This window comes from Mustelus asterias, chromosome 1, assembly GCF_964213995.1.
Source record: "Mustelus asterias chromosome 1, sMusAst1.hap1.1, whole genome shotgun sequence".
Classification (NCBI taxonomy): Eukaryota; Metazoa; Chordata; class Chondrichthyes; order Carcharhiniformes; family Triakidae; genus Mustelus; species Mustelus asterias.
The window spans coordinates 17,110,031-17,134,917 of record NC_135801.1 but is presented as its reverse complement, the minus strand read 5'-3'; the positions used below and the strand labels follow the sequence as shown (position 1 = coordinate 17,134,917).

At 46.2% G+C, this 24,887-nt stretch overlaps 1 protein-coding gene across 2 annotated transcripts in view; it reads left to right on the top strand.

Moving 5' to 3' along the window:
* Positions 1–24,887, top strand: part of LOC144504484 (uncharacterized) — a 57,886-nt gene that overhangs the window by 3,638 nt on the left and 29,361 nt on the right. Inside the window, exons 2-7 of one of the 2 annotated variants that reach the window (XM_078231034.1) lie at positions 892–977; positions 6,543–6,819; positions 9,764–9,861; positions 11,129–11,246; positions 21,243–21,359; positions 23,208–23,381. In XM_078231034.1, the coding sequence (XP_078087160.1) occupies positions 892–977; positions 6,543–6,819; positions 9,764–9,861; positions 11,129–11,246; positions 21,243–21,359; positions 23,208–23,381 (870 nt within the window). Of the gene's footprint in view, positions 1–888; positions 978–6,542; positions 6,820–9,763; positions 9,862–11,128; positions 11,247–21,242; positions 21,360–23,207; positions 23,382–24,887 lie in introns of both variants that reach the window. The other variant, XM_078230289.1, reaches the window with a different exon arrangement.

The window sequence follows — 24,887 nt, the reverse complement described above, 5'->3', positions numbered from 1 at the left end:
TGCATTGGCCATGCCAAAGTTCTCTCTCAGTGTACCTGAACGGGCACTGGAGGAGTGTGGCGACTAGGGGATTTTCACAGTAACTTCATTGCAGTGCGAATGTAAGCTTACTTGTGACTAATAAATTAACTTTAACTTTATTCGATCATGGCTGATATGCTCCTCATCCCCATTTTCCTGCCTTTCCCCCTAACCCTTCAACCCATTACCAATTAAAAATCTGTCTAACTCCCCCTTAAATTTACTCACTGTCCCAGTGTCCACTGCACTTCGGGATAGCGAATTCCACAGATTCACAACCCTTTGGGAGAAGTAGTTTCTCCTCAACTCTGCTTTAAATTTGCTGCCCCTTATCCTAAGACCTCTCGTCCTAGAATGCCCCACAAGAGGGCGCATCCGCTCCACCTCTACTTTATCCATATCTTTTATCATCTTGTGTACCTCAATTTGATTTCCCCCTCATTCTTCTAAATTCCAGACAGTATAGGCCTAAACTGTTCATTCTCTCTTCATACGACAAACCCCTCAACTCTGGAATCAATCTAGTGAACCTCCTCTGAATGGCCTCCAATGCCACTGCATCTTTCCTCAAATAAGGGGATCAAAAATGTGCACAATACTCCAGGTGCAGCCTCACCAATGCCTTGTATAGTTGCAACAATACTTCCTTACCTCTCCACAGATGCTGCCAGACTTGCTGAGTGTATCCAGCATTTACCACTTTTATTGCAATTCCTGTGCTTGTTTTCAAGACCATTAGCCCCATTATGTTTGATCTACAATTTATATTCTGTGAATCAGGTTCAAAATAGGCACTCTCTTGTATTAACTATGAAGAGTGTTTGGTTTTATAATTGTGCCTAAATGAATATATCTTTTAAACCCTAGCAGATCTCAAGTCCAACTTCCAGTAGTTCTCCAAGATATTCTCAATCCCGCCTGAATAAAACACTGGACACAGACAGTGGGATTCTGAGGTACTGAACGGTAGAACTAGCTAATTGTTGAACTGTTTTATCTGGAGTAAAATATAGATGATTGGTTTAATGTAAGATAGCTGATCAAGCAAATAGATGTGACATAGAAAGCGCTGCAATGATAAAGCATCTACTTTTTAATTGAATCTTTGATATGTATTTTGTGTTGCTTCACACAGTTAGCAAAGGGTTAACACTGTCACCACATCCGCACCTCCACCCCAGACCGCACAAAACATTTGTCAACAGAGAAGTTATCAACTCAAAGCATCTTGACTGCAAAGACTTCACAAATCAGAGTGAAGAGCACAATGAGTTGCCTTTAGAATAAACGGTTTATGTGCAATGGCTCTGGGTAATTAATCAGGAACATTATTATCATTGTCTAGTGGGGATCTGATCCAGGGCAAGCCATCTACTTTTCCCCAGTGCTATTGAAATTCTCCAAAGTTCACTGAGAGAAACTCACCATAGATTGTCACGTAACTTGCACCATTGCAGGAGATTCCAGGTCCGCATTGAAACCATAAATGTGCAATCAGCTGGATTGTAAGAGATCCCATTTGAAGGAGAGCAGGGAATTCACTCAGTGTCCTGAGCAGTATTCCCCCCACCTCACCAGGTGGTGACAGCGTTGCCTGGGAAGATGGTCGAGGTGAGTTGCCTCACATCCTTTAAAAAGAACCTGGATGAGCACCTGGCACATCATAACAGTTAAGGCTATGGGCCAAGTGCAAGTAAATGGGATTAAATGGGAGGTCCTGTGTTTCTCTTGAGTCAGTGCAGTCTCGATGGGCTGAAGGGCCTCTTCTGCACGGTATGATTCTAGATTCTATGACAAGAGAATCATACAACCATTTGTTGCATGTTGGATCTTGCTCTAGGTAAAATTGGCTGTCACATATCCATGTAAAGGTAACTTTTATTTCTTCTGGGTAACGTTGACAAGGTCAGCATTTATTGCCCATCCCTAATTGTCCTTGAGAGGGTGGAGGTGAGCTGTCTTCTTTAACTGCTGTAGACCGTGAGGTGTAGCGACACCCACAGTGCTGTTGGGAAGAGACTTCCCGGATTTTGACCGAGCGATAGTGAAGGAATGGCAATATAGGATGGTGTATGACTTGGAAGGGAACTCACAGGTGGTGGTGTTCCCAAGCTCCGTTGCTCTTCTGGATGGTAGAGGTCACAGGTTTGGAAGGTGCTGTCCAAGGAACTTTGGGGCAGTGCATCTTGTACTTGGCGCACACTGCTGCCACTATGCAGCAGTGTGGTCGAGGCAGTGAATGTTCAAGATGGCAGATGCAAATGAAATGGGTTGCTTTGCCCTGGATAATGCTGAGCTTCTTGAGTGCTGTTGGAGCTGCACTTATACAGGCAAGTGGACAGTTGTGCCTCGTAGATCATTGACAGGGGAGTCAAGAGTTGAATTACTCGCTGCACAATTTACAATTGCACAGTATTTATATGCCTGATCCTGTTAAGTTTCTGGCCAGTTGTTAACCCCGAAGATGTTGAAGGTGGGGGATTCAGCAATGGTGATGCTATTGAATGTCAAGAGGAGATGGTTAGTTTCTCTCTTGTTAGAAATGGCCATTGCCTGGCACTTGTGTGGTGCTTCAAATATAGTCAATTTATCTTAAAATATTTTGGGACAATTTAGAAATGTGATATGGAGCAATATAAACCTCAAAGTATTACTCCCAGTGCCACATGCAAGTGAGTACAGAAATAGGAGGTTAAGGAGGGAGAAATTAAGATGAGGAAGAAAAATTGTGCTTATGACAGGTGTCAGGTAGAAAGTATAGTAAGAAGTCTCCCAACATGGGCGGCATGGTAGCGCAGTGGTTAGCACTGCTGCTTCACAGCTCCAGGGTCCCGGGTTCGATTCCCGGCTCGGGTCACTGTCTGTGTGGAGTTTGCACATTCTCCTCGTGTCTGCGTGGGTTTCCTCCGGGTGCTCCGGTTTCCTCCCACAGTCCAAAGATGTGCGGGTTAGGTTGATTGGCCAGGTTAAAAATTGCCCCTTAGAATCCTAAAATGCGTAAATTAGAGGGATTAGCGGGTAAATATGTGGGGGTAGGGCCTGGGTGGGATTGTGGTCGGTGCAGACTCGATGGGCCAAATGGCCTCCTTCTGCACTGCAGGGTTTCTATGAACACCAGGTTAAAGTCCAACAGGTTTATTTAGAATCACGAGCTTTCGGAGACTGCCCCTTCTTCACCAGGTGAGAGGTCCACTCACCCGATGGAGGAGCAGCACTCCGAAAGCTCGTGATTCCAAATAAACCTGTTGGACTTTAACCTGGTGTTGGGAGACTTCTTACTGTGCCCACCCCAGTTCAACGCTGGCATCTCCACAGGAGGTAGAAAATACAATTGAGAACCAAGAGGAATACAGAAGGATCAGAGGAAAGGTGAAAATTCACATTAGAGAAGTAAAGAGGGATCATGAGAAAAGACTGGCAGCCAACATAAAGGGGAATCCCAAAGTAGTAAAAAGGTGGTGAAAGGAGGAGATGCAGATTAGGGGATTTACACATGGAGGCTGGGGGCATGGCTGAGGTTTTAAATGAATACTTTACATTTAATGAGTACTTTACATTTAGAAGGAGGTAGATGCTACTCAGGACATGGTGACAGTCAAGGAAACTCTGTCCCTAGAAGCGTTCAAAATTGATAAGGAGGAAATAATTAGTAGATTGTGGGTACTGATAATTGACAAGACACTGGGACCAGATAAGATGCATCCAAGGCTAACGAAGGAGGTAAGAATGGAAATTGAAGGGATGATGTTATAAACTTTTTTCAAAGTTTTTAAAGTTTATTTGTTAGTCACAAGTAGGCTTGCATTAACACTGCAATGAAGTTACTGTGAAAACCTCCTAGCCGCCACACTCCGGTGCCTGTTCGCATACATTGAGGGAGAATTTAGCATGGCCAATGCGCCTAACCAGCACGTCTTTTGGACTGTGGGAGGAAACCGGAGCACCCGGAGGAAACCCATCCAGACACGGGAGAACATGCAGACTCCACACAGACAGTGACCCAAGCCGGGAATCAAACACGGGTCCCTGGCGCTGTGAGGCAGCGCTAACCACTGTGCCACCGTGCCGCTTCCAGTCTTCTCTAGACTCAGGGGAGGTGCCAGAGGACAGGAGAATTGTAGACATCACGGTCTTGTTCAAAAAAGGTTGTAAGGGTAGCTCCAACAATTACAGGCTGGTCAGTTTAACATCAGTGGCGGCAAGCTTCTAAAACCAATTATTCGGGTAGAATTAGTAGTCACAAAGAAAAATGTGGGTTGATTAGGAAGAATCAACATGGATTTCTAAAGGGGAAATCATGTTTAACTAACTTGCTGGAGATTTTTGAGGAGGTAACAGAGAGAGTCGATAAGGGGAATGCTGTTGATCTGGTGTACTTGATTTTCAGAAGGTGTCCGATACAGTGTCTCACAACAGACTTGTGCGAAACATTATAGCTCATGGAATAAAAAGGACAGCAGCAAGATAGTAGATACAAAAATGGCTGAATAACAGGAAGCAAATACTAATGGTCAATGGATTTTTTTGGGCGACAGGAAAGTTTGTGGTGGTGTTTCCCTGGGGTTGGTATAGGGACCCCTGCTTTTCCTGATATATATTAATGATCTAGACCTTGGTGTACAGGGAACAGTTTCAAAGTTTGCAGATGATACAAAACTTGGAAGTATTTTAAACTGTGAAGAGAACAGTGCAGAATTTCCAGAGGACATAGACAAGTTGGTGGAGTGGGCAGATAGGTGGCAGATAAAGTTCAAAGCAGAGAAGTGTGAGGTGATGCATTTTGGTAAAAAGAACATGAAGAGACAATACAAAATAAAGAGTAAAATTCTAAAAGTGATGCAGGAGCAGAGAGACTTGGCTGTAAATGTGCATAGATCATTGCAGATAGCAGGACAGGTGTACAGAACATTTAATAAAACATATAGTATTCTGGGCTATATTAATAGGGTAAGAGTTTTAACAACACCAGGTTAAAGTCCAACAGGTTTGTTTGGTAGCAAATACCATGGTTCGCATACGTTGAGGTATTTATGGGGTAATTATGAGGTAATATAATGGTATTTGCTACCAAACAAACCTGTTGGACTTTAACCTGGTGTTGTTAAAACTCTTACTGTGTTCACCCCAGTCCAACACCGGCATCTCCACATCTAAATTAATAGGGGCATAGAGTACAAGAGCAAGGAGGTTATGCTGAATTTATACAAAACACTAGTTAGATGTCAGCTGGAATATTGTGTATAATTCTGGGTGCCACACTATAAGGATGTGAACGCATTGGAGAAAGTGCAGAAGAGGTTTACAAGAATGGGATGAAAACCATCAGTTAGGAAGATAGATTGGAGAGGTTGAGACTGTTCTCCTTGGAGGGAAGAAGGCAAAGAGGAGATTTGATAGAGCTGTTCAAAATCATGAGGAGGCTGGACAGAGTAGATAGGGAGAAACTGTACCCCCTCCTAAAAGGATCAAGAATGAGAGGGCAGAGATTTAAGGTGGTTTGTAAAAGAAGCAAATGTGATGTGAGAATTCTTTTTTCACACAATGAGTGATTCAGGTGTGGGATGTACTGCCTGGAAGTGTGATGGAGGCAGGTTCAATTGAGGCATTCAAGAGGGTATTAGATGATTATTGGAATAGGAACAATGTGGAGGAATATGGGGAATCGGCAGGGGAATGCAATAAGCCATAATGCTCGTGTGGAAAGCCAGTGCAGACATGATGGGCCAAATGGCCTCTTTTTGCCCCATAACATCTCTGTGATTCTGTGAAATGCAAATTCTTTCTTATAGAAAAAGCTCAGAGTTCACATGGTGGCAAAGAACCTTGTCCAGTGCCTGCACGTGCCAAAGACAGTCTGAAATAAAAGCAGCCATTAGATAAGGTTGCTTACTGATGACAAATCCTCAAAAAAATGTAGGCTCCTACTTTTACTTACAAGTTGTAGTTTTAATCGCCATTATCCACTAAATTATCGCAATTAGCAACTTTCCCATTATTGCCTTTGCTCTCTGGAAGACTCGACTTCTCATTTAATATAACCTAGATCCACATTACAGAGACATTACTGTGTAGAGTGAGCTACAGTAAGTGGAAAGTATTACTTAGCTGGTATGTAGTGAATACATATGTCAAAATACCTGACATGTTTAGCTTGGCAATAGTTACTCAATAAAATGTTATTTTATGACTTGTTGTCCATATTGACCAAGATTGATTTCCAACTGGCCAAGCCAGTTAAGTGCAATCTGGGACAAACCCATGTTAAAAATGAAGCACATTTTGCAAGAAAACTCGAAGGTTATAGATCTACCATTCAGAGACACTACTTTACAAGAAAGATGCATTAGTCAAACATGGTATGTTTTTAATATCATATTAAAAAGCCTGTCACAATTTGCACTCCACCAACCTTAGCAAAATATTACTACTATCTACAGATAGGTTATATTTTTCCTTGTGGACATAATATGGTCCTTTAAATAGTTTGACAAGGAAGTTGTTAAATATCTCATTTATTTCAGTGCCTGCAGTAGTGGATCAAGTTCTGAAATTTACAACGCGGGCAAACAGATATCTCCCAGTGGTGAGAATGTCTGTGCAACAAATCGATATGGAAATTCCTCTGAGAGAAATATGCAGTTAAATCTATTGGAGTCTGAAAGCAGAAGATGTGCCCTTACGGACAGTCTGAAAACAGCTTGCTGTGCCTTAAAAGAACAGCGAGAACGAATGAACAAGAAAAATATGGAAGCGGTCAATCACAGTGCTATAATCGACAAGATGATCTTAAAGCAAAAGGTACAATAAAATCACATTCACATATTTCTGCACTCACTCAATTATTGAATCCCTACAATGCAAAAGGAAGCCATTCGGCCCATCGAGTCTGCACCGACCACAATCCCACTCAGGCTTTATCACCGTAACCCCATGTATTTGCTCTGCTAATCCTCCTGACACTAGGGTCAATTTAGCATGGCCAATCAACCTAACCCGCGCATCTTTGGAGTGTGGGAGGAAACCGGAGCACCCGGAGGAAACCCACGCAGACACGAGGAGAATGTCTGTGTGAGGTTCGCACAATGACCCGAGGCCAGAATTGAACCCGGGTCCCTGGCGCTGTGAGGCAGCAGTGCCAATCGTTGTGCCAGCATGCCCCTCTACTATCAAAAGATATATTCATTTTGAGCAGCATAAATGAAGAAGCCGAGAGGTGAAGAGAAAAGGCTGTGGGCGAGATTTTCCGGCCGCGCTCTCCCCAAGACTGGAAAATCCTGCCCGAGGTCAATGCATCTTTTCATGGTCTACCCCCGCCTGCTATGATTCGTGTGGTGGGTGGGACAGGAAAATTTCCCCTGAATATCATTTGAAATGTTGATTAAGGTTGCTTAGTAATGCAGTGCTCGAATATTGCTGAAAAGAGACATGTTATCGAAGCTTTTCATTTTGCACTCATCAGGACAAGAATGCCAAATTTCAAATAATCACAATTCATACTAAAAGAGAAATAGGTTGCCGATTGGTTGGTTGAGGCGTCACCATGGAGAAAGCAATGGGGAACAATGATTGGCCCTGGATGGATTGTGGTCGGTGCAGACTCGATGGGCCGAATGGCCTCCTTCTGCACTGCATGATTCTATGATTCCCATTCAAAATGTCTCCATTGAAAGTTGTTACAAAATCAAAATTGCAGCACCAGGAGAATTTTTAAAATAACATGAATGTCGATTGCTGCATTTCTTTATTTTCTTTTAGTTGTTTACTTGGACATAAAGAAGGCTGTTATCGTGCTAAGATTCTGAGGGGAGAGTGCGGGTGTTATTAAAATTCTGAGGGGGGGGGGGGGAATGGCTGTTAATGAGGGGTGCAGGGTGAAGCAATCTGAATGTCTCTCACTTGCAAATTGATAATTGAACATTAGAGGGTGCAAGCACAATGGGAGCAAGCATGCTTCAGCAATTCCACTCCCGGATCCCTCCTTCAGGTTGATTGTTGCACTCAAAGGGGATGTTTGAGAGTTAGCCTAAAATAAAGGCAGCTGTCACATCAATCTAAGATTCTATTTTTCAAGATAAGGGACCAGGAACTGTGGTCAAATTATTCGTGAATTTTGCAGAGATAAATTTCCGTAAAATATGAAATGTGATTCGGATGTCCATGTACACAAATCAATAAAAGGCAGTTGTTGTTGTTTCTCTTCCCACACCTAGTGTGCACAAGGCAGATTTGGTTCAGTCATGAGGTTTTTCCTGGAATAGGTCACTAGTCTGTCGCCAGGGGCTTATAGCTCGCAGGGCGCCACTCTAGATCTGACCAGGAGTCTCTCCGACTCTTATCACCCCAGCCATGTTGGAAGGATTTTGCAGGTTGATACACTCATAATGTTGACCGCGTAATGAACACACCTTCCTTGGCCATCAAGTCCTGGGGTGGGACTCGAACCCTGAACTTCTGGCTCAGAGGCAGGGAGGCTACCACTGCTCCACAAGGCCTCCCATTAAAAGGCAGCGGACAGACACAAAAAGATTTGATTTGATTTATTATTGTCACATGTATTAGTATACAGTGAAAAGTATTGTTACTTGCACAATATACATTCAAAGCATACAGTTCATAGAGAAGGAAACAAGAAAGTGCAGAATGTACCATTACAGTCATAGCTAGGGTGTAGAGAAAGATCAACTTAGTGCAAGGTAAGTCCATTCAAAAGTCTGATGGCACTAGGGAAGAAGCTGTTCTTGAGTCGGTTGGTACGTGACCTCAGACTTTTGTATCTTTTTCCCAATGGAAGAAGGTGGAAGAGAGAATGTCCAGGGTGCGTGGGGTCCTTAATTACGCTGGCTGCTTTTCCGAGGCAGCAGGAAATGTAGACAGAGTCAATGGATGGGAGGCTGGTTTGCGTGATAAATTGGGCTACATTCACGACCTTTTGTAGTTCCTTGTGGTCTTGGGCAGAGCAGGAGCAAAACCAAGCTGTGATACACCCAGAAAGAATGCTTTCTATGGTGCATCTGTAAAAGTTGATGTGAGTCGTAGCTAACATGCTAAATTTCCTCAGTCTTCCGAGAAAGTAGAGGTGTTGGTGCGCTTTCTTAACTATAGTGTCGGCATGTCCATATGAGATGAGAAAGAATTTCTTCTGCGAGAGGGTTTTAATCATTTAAATTTTGCATCCCTGCGAGCAGTGGAGGCTGGACCTTGAATGTATTCAAGGCTGAGTTGGGCAGATTTTTGGTCTGCAAGGGAGTCGAGGGTTAGCAGGGGGTCAGGTAGGAAAGTGGAGTTGAGGCCACAACCAGCCATGACGTTAATGAATAACAGAGCAGGCAAAAGGGGCCAATGAGCCTACATCTGCTCCCAATTCTTATGCTCCTATGATCTATCTCCCGGCTGTCTGTATGTCTTTATTTAAGCAGATATGTTTCAGGTGATATTTTTAGTTGGAATTGCTTTAGAATAATCAATTACAAGTCCAGATGAATACTGAGGAGGCCCAAACTACCTTCTATAGGTCAATTAACATCTTACCCATTACTGGCATATACACGACTGTTTTTGAAGGTTGTTTAGATGCTTTGATGTCTTACCTCGTACCTATTGATGTTCACATTATTTTATATTTAAATTGTACATTGTGGCAGGGTGAAAATACCAAATGACAAAGAAAAACCTGCCCAGTAAATGTGATGGAACGGTATGGGTGAGGGATTCTGTGTTAAATATTCTTTTCATTTATCACCAGCTACTGGAGAGTAAGATGAATCTGCTTCATAAGGAGGAGGTGACCCTCCAGGGAGTCCAAATGGATGACACTGATCAGGAGAGAGAATTCCAGGATAGGTAACTAGGCCTACAATTCTGCACTGTAGCACATTTTTGAGAGGATTTTCTTATGGCTGAAAATGGAATCAAGGTGACAGTCTTAAAATAAATGTATAACTAATCCTGTATATTCAGAAACAAGGCACAAGCTGCCATAGTTCCGCCCTAATTGTGTTCCCTGGTGCGAATGTCCTGGCTGATTTTGATAGGGTGAGAATTGTAATGCCAGAGTTTGCCCACACAACAGCCACCCAGAGTTAAGATAAGGACTGGAATTGGTTAGAAGGAAAGAGGGAAATCAAGTGATACAGCAAATCGAGTGGGTACATGGTATTAGGCTCAGGTTGGAAGGGAAACACCAACACAGACCAGTTGGACCAAATGGCCTGTTTCCTTGTCATCATTTCCATGTGACTTAGTGGGGGTCATCGATGTGGAAACTGACACCAGCAAGGTGGGGAGTGAGGGGCAGTTATCTCAGCTGGCTAGATGGGTGCACAGAACCTTATCTGACATTGATATCATGACATGAGCCCTGATTAGCAACCCTCAGACAATACAGGATGCTACGTAGAGACAGAAAGGTGGCAGCATGCACTAAATCATTTTTCAGGTAACATTAAGAATCCATAGAATTCCTACAGAGCAGAAGGAGGCCATTTGGCCCATCGACTCTCCTAAAGCGCATCACCCGCCTACCCTCCCTACCTTCCATCACTTTCCACATCCCCATAATCTCGAACATTTAACATGACCAATACACCAAACCCACACATCTTTGGACATTAAGAGGCGATTTAGCACGGCCAAATCACCTAACCAGCACATCGTTCGGACTGTGGGAGGAAAACGGAGCACCCGGAGGAAACCCACGCAGACACGGGAAGAACGTGCGAACTGCATACAGTGACCTGAGCCGGGAATCGAACCCGCGTCCCCACACTGTGAGGCAGCAGCGCTAACCACTGTGCCACCCATATATGGTTCCTCAGCTAGAGTGTGTGGTTGGAAAATGAGGTTGACTCTTAACTGCCCTCTGAAATGGCCTAGCCAGCCACTCAGTTATATCAATCGCTCATGAAGACAGCTCACCACCACTGTCTCAAGGACCACTAGGGATGGGCAATAAATGCTGGCCAGGCAGTGACGCCTATGTCTCACAAATCAATTAAAAAAGCCCTTGTGACTTACCTCTTCCATTTTGTGACAGAATCTGAGAAAACAACTGAGGTTGTCTAATGTTACTGAGTAACAGGTTAATGATTGACACGTTAATTATTGACAGGATCTGGTGCTTAGAAGGGGAAATTGAAAATGCAAATCATAGACTGGAACAAATGGCTTGGAAGAGAAGAGATCACCTGTCTCCAGCGTCCTGCTACCTGAGGGACGAAAGCAATGAGGTGGTTATGTTTTTTGACAACTTGAATAAACTATTAATTTATTTCATTCCACTGCAAGGCTTAAGAAGAGAAAGACAGACTTGCATTTCGGTAGCCCCTTCCACAACTCAAAATGTTTCCCAATCCTCTTGAAACTAATGAAATACCTTTGACTAATGCAACACAGTAAAATCAACAGCCAATTTGCATAAACTGATAGTCATCGGATCACCTGCTTTAGATGTTCTTGAAGGGATTGGCCTGGACACCAAGGCTGTTTAGCCCATTCTTCTCCAATACAGTGCCACCTTTTATTTCTATCTGAGAAAGATAGAAACGTAGAAACTAGAAGCAGGAGTAGGCCATTCGGCCCTTCGAGCCTGATCCACCATTCATTTTGATCATGGCTGATCATCAAATTCAATATCCTGATCCCACCTTCCCCCCATATCCCTTGATCCCTTTAGCCCCAAGAGCTATATCTAACTTCTTCTTGAAATCACACAATGTTTTGGCCTCAACTACATTCCGTGTTAATGAATTCCACACATTCACCACCCTCTGGGTAAATAAATTTCTCCTCACCTCAGTTCTAAAAGGTTTACCTCTTATTCTCAAACTATGACCCCTAGTTCTGGACTCCCCCATCATTGGGAACATTCTTTCTGAATCTACCCTGTCTAACCCTGTTAGAATTTTATAAGTTTCTATGAGATCCCCTCTCACTCTTCTAAACTCCAATGAATATAATCCTAGCCAACCTCACAGTCACCCGAGGTTCCTGGCGCTGTGCGGCAGCGGTGCTAACCACTGCATCATCGTGTCACCCTGTTTCACCTTGGTTTTATGTCTTCTCTCGAGGGCAGACAGGGCCCAAGTTTAAGAGCCTACCCAAAAGGCGAGAATAACTCACCTTTATAGGGGGAGGTGATGGCCTAGTGGTATTATTGCTAGACTATTAATCCAGAAACTCAGCTAATGTTCTGGGGACCCAGGTTCGAATCCCACCATGGCAGATGGTGGAATTTCAATTCAATAAAAAAATCTGGAATTAAGAATCTATTGATGACCATGGAACCGTTGTCAGAAAAACCCACCTGGTTCAGTAATGTCCTTTAGGGAAGGAAATCTGCCGTCCTTACCTGGTCTGGCCTACATGTGACTCCAGAGCCACAGCAATGTGGTTGATTCTCAAATGCCTTCAGGCAACTAGGGATGGGCAATAAATGCTGGCCAGCCAACGACACCCATATCCCATGAATGAATAAAAGAAAATCCTTCAGTACACCACAGGAGTTTTTTCTTGAGTCTCTGGGGTGGGTCATGAACGCACAACTTTCCTGCTCAGAGTCGAGAGTGTTACACTGAGTGATGGTTGACACTACAACAGAGGGAGCTCAGCCCTGAGGGTGAGGCTCGTTCGTGGAAGGACAGATTCCAGTTAGGCCCCTTAACATTGTAGAAATAATTCTGTCATTCACTCTCCCAATGGCCAGACTTTGCAACAAGTGCTTTGCATTCCTTAAATTTACCCTCATGCATATTTGGAAACCATTCTTGAGTTTTAACAGCCATTCTTATGAAATACATTTTCTGAGGCTATTACATGCCACATGAAGTACTTTGCTGTAATTTTCTTATTTGATATTTCAACTAAATTTTCCCAAATTGGCTTTCCAATGATCTATTGGGCATATGTCACATTGTTCCACAATTCCCATTCTTTAGGCACTGTGGTATGTATTGAATATATATTGTGAAACATTTTCATAGCTGTAGACCAAACTGAATAGAATTATTTCTATGATACTTTGTTACAGGAGTAAAATGGCACAATTGTAAATGTATAATGCAGGAAATTCAGGTGTAAATGGAGATTGGCAAGATGGATACAAGATTGGGCAAAGGTTCAGGTGTAACTTCCCAAATTCCCATGTCTATCTTACCAGAATAACAACTAATGAAGTTATATTCAGAACACCTTTCATGAATGTTCTATAGCAGCATACAGCTTGGTTACATTGCTGCCCTTTCTTTAGTTTGAGGGGATGTGGTGAGTCAAGTGTTGTCATTGGACTAAAATTCCAGAGACCCAGGTGGTACAGTGGCACAATAGTTAGCACTGCTGCCTTACAGCGCCAGGGACTCAGGTTCAATCCCAGCCTAAGGTCACTGTCTGTGTGGAGTTTACATATTCTCCCTGTGTCTGCGTGGGTTTCCTCCAAGTGCTCTGGTTTCCTCCCACACTGCAAAGATGTGTGGGTTAGGTTGATTGGCCATGCCAAATTGCCCCTCAGTAGCAGAGTAAGTTTGCTTATTTATTAGTGTCACAAGTAGGACACTGCAATGAAGTTACTGGAAAATCCCCTAGTCGCCACACTCTGGCACCTTAGTGTATACACTGAAGGAGAATTTAACATGGCCAATGCACCTAACCAGCACATCTTTCAGACTGTGGGAGGAAACTGGAGCACCCGGAGACAATCCACACAGACACAGGGAGAACGCGCAGACTCTGCACAGACCCAAGCCGGGAATTGAACTCGGGTCCCTGGCACTGTGAGGCAGCAGTGCTAACCACTGTGCCACCATGCCACCCTAAAATACGTGGGGTTAAGTGGAGAGGACCTATTTGGGATTGTTGTTGGTGCAGGCTTGATGGGCCAAATAGCCTCCTTGTGCACTATAGGGATTCTATGATTCTAATGCTCTGGGGACCCGGGTTCGAATCCCACCACGGCGATGGTGAAATGTGAATTCAACAAAATCTAGAATTAAGAATCTACTGATGAGCATGAAACCATTGTCGATTGTTGTAAAAACCCATCTAGTTCATTAATGTCCTTTAGGGAAAGAAATCTGTCGTCCTTACCCGGTCTGGCCTACATGTGGCTCCAGAGCCACAGCAATGTGGTTGACTCTTAAATGCCCCCTCAAGGGCAATTAGGGATGGACAATAACTCTGGTCCAGCCGGCAATGCCCACATCCCATGAAAGAATAAAAAAGTCATACAGGCATGTGTTTAATACATATTGTGAAACACATTTACTTAAAACATTTTTGTGGCTGCAGCAAGTGGTTACCATTTCCAGCACATGAACTCGCATGTCGCAAATTTATTCATTCTTAACTCCGTTGAAGAGATGTTGGCCACGTAGCTCTGCTGTGTTCCTCAACAAGGTATCCACATCATGACTACCATCGACACCGCAAACTGCCGGTTTCAAGTGGAGAGGCTCTCCAAGAAGATCGCGCATATCGACACAGAGATCAAGCATCTAGAAATCCACATCATTCCTCAACAAGGCCATAATCAACTTAGGGGACAAAGAATCCACTTGCAAGCTAGAACCACCAACACTGATGGAACACTTGGTATCAAGTGACAGTGGATCTCACAGGCAGAAAGAACTCCATAGCAGATGCAAGGAAACATGGCCACAAGGCCAGTGCTGGCTATTTGTCCATTGCTCCCCGACACACCACCACCAATATCCGAGCCTTGTAAAGAGGCTACCAGAGATGTCCACACCACGTATTGTGAGGCAGCCATGCTAACCACGGTGCCACCGTGCCGCCCGTGTTCTGTTTCTGCCAACGTTCTAATTACCGCTGGGTGGAGAGAGAAGGGGAGGGGAGAAGATTACCTCCGTCTTGTTTAAAGAAGAAGACTTCAATCTTAGGGCCTTTATCACACAGGACTTACGTAAACATAGCAAGCCCGGGCATGTTAATTCTGCCCTCTGAGGCACTGCTGGTTTGGGTCATGGACTGCAGGCATTTGCAGATTTATCATTCGGCAACTGTTTGTGTTTCAGCGTGCTAAGTAAAATAAATAATCTTTCTGGAGTGCTTTACCAACCGCGCTCACTCCAATCAGTTTGGAAGGAACGCATCTGAATTCCCAAAGTCTCCTGAAAGGCGGCAAAAGGACTCGGCAGGGCTGAGCTGTGGTATGTGTCTGTCGCATGTATATACAATTAATGTTAGTTCTGAAAGGAAATATTCACCGTGTGGTTGGCAGTGGAATGGTTTGCTGTGTTGTTAAACAACCAGTTACCGCAACAGGTTTGAACTTGATGTACTGATGTCAAACAAGGTGGATCTGATGATCGCAGAGATAGTTCGGGGAATGGGTGGTTGATGCACCTCAATGAGCACCCGGAAACAAGGCTTTAGAACTGAAGGCTTTAATACATTAACAATGAAACTACTAACACAAATTCACCCGTTCAGACTGAAGGGGTCCTGCCGGAGCAGGGGGTCTTATACCCTGCCACCGGAGGCGGGACCCCACTGGAGTGTGCCATGATAACACTTAGGACAGGTAAACACCCTAACCCAACAACATAGTACAACCCCCATAACAACAACACCCTAGCCCAATAGTAACACAATAACAACCCCAGTGGTGAACCAACGATGGTTCACCACATTCACCCCTCCTTTAGGAACCAAAGGTGGCGGGGTGGATGAAAACAGACAATGACAAAAAAAATAACAGGATTCACAAGTCCAGACGGTCTGGAGGACCACACCGACGCTGCGATCTTCTCAACACCGGTTGCGAAACTGGAGCAGGTGCTTGCGGTGGCTCTCTCAAAGCAACATCTGGCTGTCCCCTCAAAGACTCCCGGGCCGGCCGGCCCTGATGAGGCGATGGTGTAGGGGACCCTGGAACGTTTGGTGGTGGTGGTGGTGGTGATGATGGTGGCGCCGATCTCCGAGTCTCAGGCAAGCTGTACATGGGAGTAAAAGTGTTATGCACTGGTCCCGGTGCTGACCGCGCCACGTCTGGGGAAGTAATGAGGAGTAGTGGATCTGTGACTGGGGGAATAGGAGCGACAGGAGTTGCTACGTCCCCTGCGGGCGCCAGGTCTCTAATGGAGACAGTGTCCTCTCGCCCGTCAGGATATGCCACATAGGCATACTGAGGGTTGGCGTGGAGGAGTTGGACCGGTTCGACCAAGGGGTCGGACTTGCGAGCCCTCACATGGCGCCGCAGAAGGACGGGTCCTGGGTACGTCAACCAGGCTGGCAATGAGGTCCCCGAGGACGACTTCCGAGGGAATGAGAACATCCTCTCGTGGGGAGTAGCATTGGTTGCCGTACACAGGAGGGAGCGGATAGAATGGAGCGCAGTTGGAAGGACCTCCTGCCACCGGGAGACTGGAAGGCCCTTGGATTTCAGTGCCAGTAGGACAGCCTTCCAGACTGTAGCATTCTCCCTTTCCACCTGTCCGTTACCCCTAGGGTTGTAGCTCGTGGTTCTACTAGAGGCAATCCCGAATGAGAGCAGGAATTGCCTCAAGTCGTTGCTCATGAACGACGAGCCCCTGTCGCTATGAATATAGCAGGGGTACCCGAACAGGGTAAAAAGCTCACTGAATGCCTTGATGACGGTGGCAGTCGACGTGTCCGCACAGGGGAAAACAAACGGAAACCGGGAAAATTCGTCTATTATGTTAAGAAAATAGACATTCCGATCCGTTGAGGGAAGGGGGCCCTTAAAATCTACACTCAGCCTCTCAAAAGGGCGAGTGGCCTTGACCAAATGTGCCCGGTCTGGTCGATAAAAGTGTGGTTTGCATTCTGCGCAAATCCGACAACTTCTAGTAACTGACCTGACCTCCTCCACCGAGTAGGGTAGGTTGCGGGCTTTTATGAAGTGGTAGAGTCTGGTGACTCCAGGATGACACAGATCATTGTGGAGAGCCTTCAAGCGGTCCTCCTGCATGATGGCGCATGTTCCGCGCGAGAGGGCATCCGAGGGCTCATTGAGCTTCCCTGGACGATACATAATATCGTAATTATAGGTGGAGAGCTCAATTCTCCACCGCAAGATCTTATCGTTCTTGATCTTGCCCCTCTGCGTGTTACTGAACATAAACGCCACGGATCGTTGATCCGTGATCAGGGTGAACCGCTTACCTGCCAGGTAATGGCGCCAGTGTCTGACTGCCTCCACAATTGCCTGAGCCTCCTTTTCCACCGCTGAGTGCCGAATCTCTGGGCCTTGAAGGGTGCGGGAAAAAAACGCGACGGGCCTGCCTGCCTGGTTTAGTGTGGCGGCTAGGGCGAAGTCCGATGCATCACTCTCCACCTGGAAAGGGATGGATTCATCCACCGCGTGCATTGTGGCTTTCGAGATGTCGCTTTTCAAAACCTTGAAGGCCAATTGGGCCTCCGGCGTAAGTGGGAAGGTCGTGGACTTAATGAGCGGACGAGCTTTGTCCGCGTAGTTGGGGACCCACTGTGCATAATACGAAAAGAACCCGAGGCATCTCCTCAGTGCTTTCGTGCTAGCGGGCAAGGGAAGTTCAGTGAGTGGGCGCATACGGTCTGGATCAGGGCCAATGACCCCGTTTTCCACCACGTATCCGAGGATGGCTAACCTACGCGTACGGAATACGCACTTCTCCCTGTTATAGGTCAGATTCAGGCGAGATGCAGTGCGTAGAAAGTGTTGGAGATTCGTGTCGTGGTCCTGCTGGTCATGGCCGCAGATGGTGACGTTATCCAGGTACGGGAAGGTAGCCCGCAACCTGTTCTGGTCCACCATTCGGTCCATAGCACGCTGGAAGACCGAGACCCCATTGGTGACACCAAATGGAACCCTGAGGAATTGGTATAGACGACCATCCGCCTCAAAAGCCGTATATTGTCGGTCCTCTGGGCGGATGGGGAGTTGATGGTAGGCGGACTTAAGGTCTATGGTAGAAAACACTCGGTACTGCGCAATCTGATTGACCATATCAGAAATGCGCGGGAGAGGATACGCATCCAGCTGCGTGTATCTATTAATGGTCTGACTATAGTCGATGACCATCCGAGGTTTGTTCCCGCTTTTGACTACCACGACCTGCGCTCTCCACGGACTAGCACTGGCCTGTATGATCCCTTCCTTGAGGAGCCGCTGAACCTCAGATCTAATAAAGATCCGGTCCTCAGCGCTGTAACGCCTACTTTTAGTAGCGATGGGCTTGCAGCCAGGTACCAGATTTTTAAAAAGGGATGGTGTCGTGATCGTCAGGGTGGATAGATTGCACGCGGGGCGCTTTGGGCAATTTGGAGGCTGCGGCTGGTTCCCTACTGCCAGTGAAGGGAGTGGCCCACCGTACTGTAGGATCACACTCCTCATGTGGGCCATAAAGTTTAGTCCGAGGAGAATTGGCGCGCAAAGGTGAGGTAGCACAAGGAGCCTGTATTGCTCGTAAACTGTGCCCTGTACCTCAAGAGTTACCATACATCGTCCTTGGATCGGTACAGACCGGGACTGTGATGCCATGGAAATGGTCTGCTTGGCAGGGAGAACCCGGAGTCCACACCTTTTAGCAGTTTCAGGGTGTATGAAACTTTCGGTGCTCCCACTGTCAAACAGACAATTCACAGTTCTGCCACTAACCTTTACCTCCATCATGGAATGTTCCAGTCTGTAATGCCTGGTCTGATCCAGAGAGATCGACGCCACCGTTGGCCCCTGGGCGTCACTGCATGCTGCCGATGTGGATGCTGAGGACCCCTGCTGGTCGCTGCTGCATGCTGCCGATGTGGATGCTGAGGACCCCTGCTGGTCGCTCCTAGTCGTCGTGGACCATGATGGCCGCCCCCATGAATCGCATGTGGCCGAGGGCTCCAAGCGCAGCGACTCCTGGTGGTCTTCCTCCTCCTCTGTCTGCCACGATGGCGCCGTCCTGAGATCGCACGTGGTCGGACCTCGTGGGTACTGCAGCGCCGAAAGAGATGGTCTCCGTTCTGGAGGGTTACAAGCTGCACTGCCGTTTTTAGGTTTGGACCTGCAGACTTTGCCGTAGTGGCCTTTTTTACCGCACTGGCTGCAGATTGCCGTTCTTGCCGGACACTGTTGCCGTGGATGCTTGGCCCCACCGCAAAAATAGCATCGCTGGCCACCTGGAGCTGCCGCCGTCGTCGAATCGATCTGGGAGCGCGGGTTCGCGGGGCGAGGAGGGAGCAGAGCTTGCTCCAACCACGTTGACTGCACGTGGTCCTCGGGGTACAGCGCCAAGCTCTTCGACGCCGCCTCCAACCTCACGGCCATCCCCATTGCCTGGGTCAAGTTGAGTTTCCCCTTTTCTAATAATTTAAGTCTGATGTACGAGGACCCTACCCCTGCTACGAACGCGTCTCGGGCGAGGTCTTGCATGTACTGCTCGGCGGAGACATCCTTACAGTCACAACCCCTGGCAAGCTGCAGGAGTTCATTGGCGTAGTCTTCTATGGTCTCGCCCGACTGCCGACGTCGTGTAGCGAGGAGATAACGAGCGTGAATCTCGTTGGGTGGCGTAATGTACCTATTCTTTAGGAGCTCGACGGCACCCTGGTAAGTGGAAGCTGCACGAATGGCTAGGTAAATCGTGTCGCTTACCCTTGCGTGGAGGACCTGGAGTCTATCACTGTCTGTAGTGATAGCTACCGAGGCTGCCAGGTAGTCCTCGAAGCACTTCCACCAATGTTCGAACGCGTTAGCTGCACCGACCGCACGTGGGTCCAGTGTCAGACGATCCGGTTTTAGGATCTGTTCCATATTCTCAGTTAATGTATTAAATTGATGCACCTCAATGAGCACCCGGAAACAAGGCTTTAGAACTGAAGGCTTTAATACATTAACAATGAAACTACTAACACAAATTCACCCGTTCAGACTGAAGGGGTCCTGCCGGAGCAGGGGGTCTTATACCCTGCCACCGGAGGCGGGACCCCACTGGAGTGTGCCATGATAACACTTAGGACAGGTAAACACCCTAACCCAACAACATAGTACAACCCCCATAACAACAACACCCTAGCCCAATAGTAACACAATAACAACCCCAGTGGTGAACCAACGATGGTTCACCACAGTGGTTGAGGGGGTGTTAGCAATTGAGGGAAAACCACAGTCACCCAGAATGCAAACAGCAGATAGGACTATAATTTGTTGTCTAGATTTGAGTCCCAAACATGTGTAGATTCTCCAATCAGAGAATGCTTCTACAATTGCAATAACATTGCCTGGATAATGCAAAGAATGTACATATTTCAGACAGATCCATGATAAAGCTTTGTTTATCTTCTCTTGCAGCATGTTAAATATCGACTTAGAACCATAGACCCATAGAAAGGTTGCAGCACAGAGGAAGGCCATTCAGCCCATCTTGTCCATGCCAGCCTGAGGTGCCTGGGTGCCCTTCCTAATCCCACCTTCTTGCAACTGGTCCATATCCCTGCAGCTTACAGCATTAACTTATTTTGAAAATTACTGTCTCTTTATCTGCTCTATGCTTCAGGGATTCTTGTGCTCCTTCTTTATTCATTCGTGGGACATGGGCGTTGCTGGCTGGCCAGCATTTATTGCCCATCCCTAGTTGCCCTTGCTCAGAGGGTAGTTGAGAGTCAATCACATTGCTGTGACTCTGGAGTCACATGTAGGCCAGACCAGGTAAGGATGGCAGATTTCCTTCCCTAAAAGACAGTGAACCAGATGGATTTTTCCAGCAATGGTTTCATGGTCACCAGTAGAATCGTAATTCCAGATATTTTTTATTGAATTCAAATTCCACCATCTGCCGTGGTGGGATTCAAATCTGGTGTCCAGAACATTAGCTGAGTTTCTGGATTAATAGTCTAGTGATATTACCACTCGGCCTAGACTTGAGGCAGCTAGAGAGTGAAGATCCTTCACATTTTCTGCATGTTATTTAGTGTTGGGATGAGTGTGGGACTGTTTGATGGTGAGTAACGTGGCTTTAAGCACTCTTGTGCACCGGTGAACCACATTCCCACAGTATCCTCGACGCTTCTGATCCCTCCCATGATCCAGGTTTCTATTGGCCTCAGTTGCATGCATGTTCCTGTCAGCCTGTGAATTATATTGTGTGCAACTTGTGTTTGAAGAATAGTCTCCAGCAGGTGGAGAAGTCAGTCAGCACTAGGAACAGGAACTTATACAAGTGCCCTTTCAGAGATCGAGAGTCATTATTCTCATTCAGCCATGACATGTTTTCCATCAACTTTAGGCTGAAGAACAACCGCAAAACTATCTGTGCACTCTAAATGACTCACTGGAGCACTGTCAAGAGATAGACTGGAGCCTCAAGGAAGAGGGAGGAGGAGATCTCGACAATGTTATCAATGTAAATATTAAAGCACAACCTCATTCATTGAGTCCGTCCTTTAGCACAGTGAAGTATAATCTTCATACAAACTCATTGGCAAATGGACCGGGGAGAAAGAGGTGTATCTGCACATTTGGGGTATTTTTATTCCAAGAGAAAAGTAAAGTAAAGTTTTAAAGTATAGTCTATTTATTAGTCACAAGTAAGGCTTATGTTAACACTGCAATGAAGTTACTGTGAAATTCCCCTAGATGCCACAGTCCGGCGCCTGTTTGGGTCAATGCACTAACCAGCACATCTTTCAGAATGTGGAAGAAAACCTGAGCACCCGGAGGAAACCCACGTAGACAGGGGGAGAATGTGCAAACTCCACACAGACAGTGACCCAAGCCGGGAATGGAACCCAGGTCTATGGCGCTGTAAAGCAGCAGTGCTAACCACAGTGCCATCGTGCCACCCAGACAACTTCTCTGCATATCCGCAGGGGTGCACCTAATATCTTGCAGCGTGGGTGGCACGGTGGCACAGTGCTTAGCACTGTTGCCAGGGACCCGGGTTCAATTCCGGCCTTGGGTGATTGTTTTAATTGAGTTTGCACATTCTCTCAGTGTTTGTGTGGGTTTCCTCTGACAGTCCAAAGATGTGCAGGTTAGGTTGACTGGCCATACTAAATTAACCCTAACGTCAGGGGGATTAGCAGGGTAAATATGAGGGGTTACGGGAGTGGGGCCTGGGTGGGATGGTGGTCAGTGCAGACTCGATGGGCCAAATGGTCTCCTTCTTCACTGTAGAGATTCTATGAACTTCCGCTATGTATGATGCTGCTCATTCCTGAAAGTTATGACGGGGCCAGAATTATAGAATAGCCACAGTTAGGACTGGAGTAGTTAAGACGGAGTCAGAGTTACCACAGGGACGCAGTTAGGACTGGACCACAGTCAGGGTGGGAGATCCACGAAGCACCCACCAAAAGCTCGAGGCCAAGAAAACCATGAAGATTTCTAAGCAACCTCTAATATGTGTACATATTTTTTCAATCATATGGCCAGTGGCATCATAATGGAAAGATGATTGAGGACTGGAAAATGAGGCAGAAATCACACTCTAGTCTCTTACAAATGTGCAAAATGTATGATCTTTCAGGCTAATTTGAATATTATATTTTAAAATTGTAGATTTAAATATGGAACAGCTAAATTTCCCATCTGTTGAGATGAAATTATTGGGCAGCACAATGGCACAGTTGTTAGCACTGCTGCCTCACAGCGCTAGGGACCCGGGTTCAATTCCGGCATTGGCTGACTGTATAGAGTTTGCAAATTCTTCCCCTGTCTGCGTGGGTTTCCTCCGGGTGCTCCGGTTTCCTCCCATAGTCCAAAGATGTGGAGGTTAGGTGGATTGGCCATGCTAAATTGCCCCTTAGTGTCCAAAGATGTATAGATTAGGTTGATTAGCCAGGGTGTGGGGTTACAGGGAAAGGGCGGCGGGGTGGGCCTGGGTGGGATGCTCTGTTGGAGAGTCGGTGCAGACTCGATGGGCCGAATGGCCGCATCCTGCACTGTCGGGATCCTATGATGATGATTCTATGATTTACTGACCTGGATTGGGTCTGAGGGAAGTTTCACATACAATAGAGTTTTAAAAGGGGAAGATTACATTTTACAATTAATTTTTCATAAAACTGTTCTTCATATTTTGTGTATTTTTGTGAAGTTCTTGTTTGCTTCGAAGGTTTGGCAGTAGTGAATGTGTCTGACAAGAAAAGCACTGTCTACTCAGCCAGCCAAGAACTGAAGAATTTACAAGACTTTAGCAGAATTATAACAATCTGTTATTACAACTCACTTTGATTTCTGATCATCGCAGGAAGATCACCCCCAAGAATTGGCATCTTGCCTTGTTGGTGGCGAAACGGGAAAAGCATCGATAAAGACCCAGATATCAGACCTCCATTCTGAACTATTCCAAACCAAATGTGAGAGCTACGGGCTGAAAAAGCAATGCCTCAAGTCTGGATCGCAGCTAACTGCCAGTAGAAACGTAAGAGTACGTAGAGGTCACCTGCGTTAGCATTTCCACAGTAAGAGTTTTAGCAACACCAGGTTAAAGTCCAACAGGTTTATTTGGTAGCAAATGCCATTCGCTTTCGGAGCGCTGCTCCTTCGTCAGATGGAGTGGATATCTGCTCTCAAAGACCAAAGAGCAGATGTCCACTCCACCTGACGAAGGGGCAGCGCTCCGAAAGCTAATGGCATTTGCTACCAAATAAACCTGTTGGACTTTAACCTGGTGTTGTTAAAACTCTTACTGTGTTTACCCCAGTCCAACGCCAGCATCGCCACATCATGATGAGCATTTCCACGCAAGGAATACGGTTAAAAGCAGTCTAGCTCCACACTGGACACCATCGGACATGAAAGCGAATGCATGCAAGGTGTAATGGAGCACTAACAGGGGGGCAGAAATCAGTTCAACCCCGGCCCAGAGATTTGCTCCCGGGACGAGTGCACATTGATGTGGGAATTCCCAACTGTAAACCCAACCTTTAAAAGTGGTGGCTCGCAGTTGGGATTTTCTTTCCGGGCAGCCAGGGGGTGAGGGGAGGGTGGGCTGCATTGGATTGGAAGCGGGTTGGGCCCACCATCCTCGGAATGAGTGCAGTAGCTGCCAGGTGCAGAGGCAGGCTGGGCAGAAAGCCTCCCCCGTGCTCCAGCATTTGGTTTAAGTTAATGTTTTAAAAAGTATTAAAACAAAATAAAGCCCTCCAGTCCTCAACCCCCCAACGCCCCCAATGCATCCCATCACCCCTGCACATACTCCCCATACCCATCCATGCCAACCTATGCCAATTCATGCCCCCAACTCACTTCCATGGTCTCTCATTCCCCTCCGATGCCAATCCATTCTCCTCTACCCACCCCCATGACCCCTCTTACTGCCTATGTCTCCCACATCCTCATGGCCCTTTATAGTCCTGATGCCAAGCCATGACCCCCACCTCGCACCCTTTGTCTTTACCCCATGCCAACACCTAGGGGTGGGTTCAGGGGCAGGCAGAAATGTAGAGTTAAGGCCACGTTAAGATTAGCTGACTGAATAGCAATGCAGGCTCAAATGGCCAAATGGCCGACTAGTACTCCTGATTCTTATATTCTTTGAAATAGGCAGGAGACTAGTGGGGAGACTCCAAGAAACTTCCAATGCCCACATGGCCAGCAAGTTCATTCAACAGGGGTGTGGGTGTGCAGGCAATCTCAGCCTGGTCTCCTGCTAGGAGAGAGTTTCCTGTTGTGGGGGCATGTAGAGGACCAAGCCTGGCTTACGTCCAGAGAATCTGGCATCCAAAGTATTGAAGGACAAATAGCTTTGGTGAGAGATCATTGAATGGGATTGGAATTGTAAGGTTTTGTATTTAATTTCAAAGTGCTATTTTGCATGTTTTTCTTTGTTCTTCACTTAGACATTATCACAATGTCATCATCTCCCCAGTAAGAAGGTTTTAGTGAGAGTAGGTTATCCAACCGATATCTGATTGGTTTATTCCCA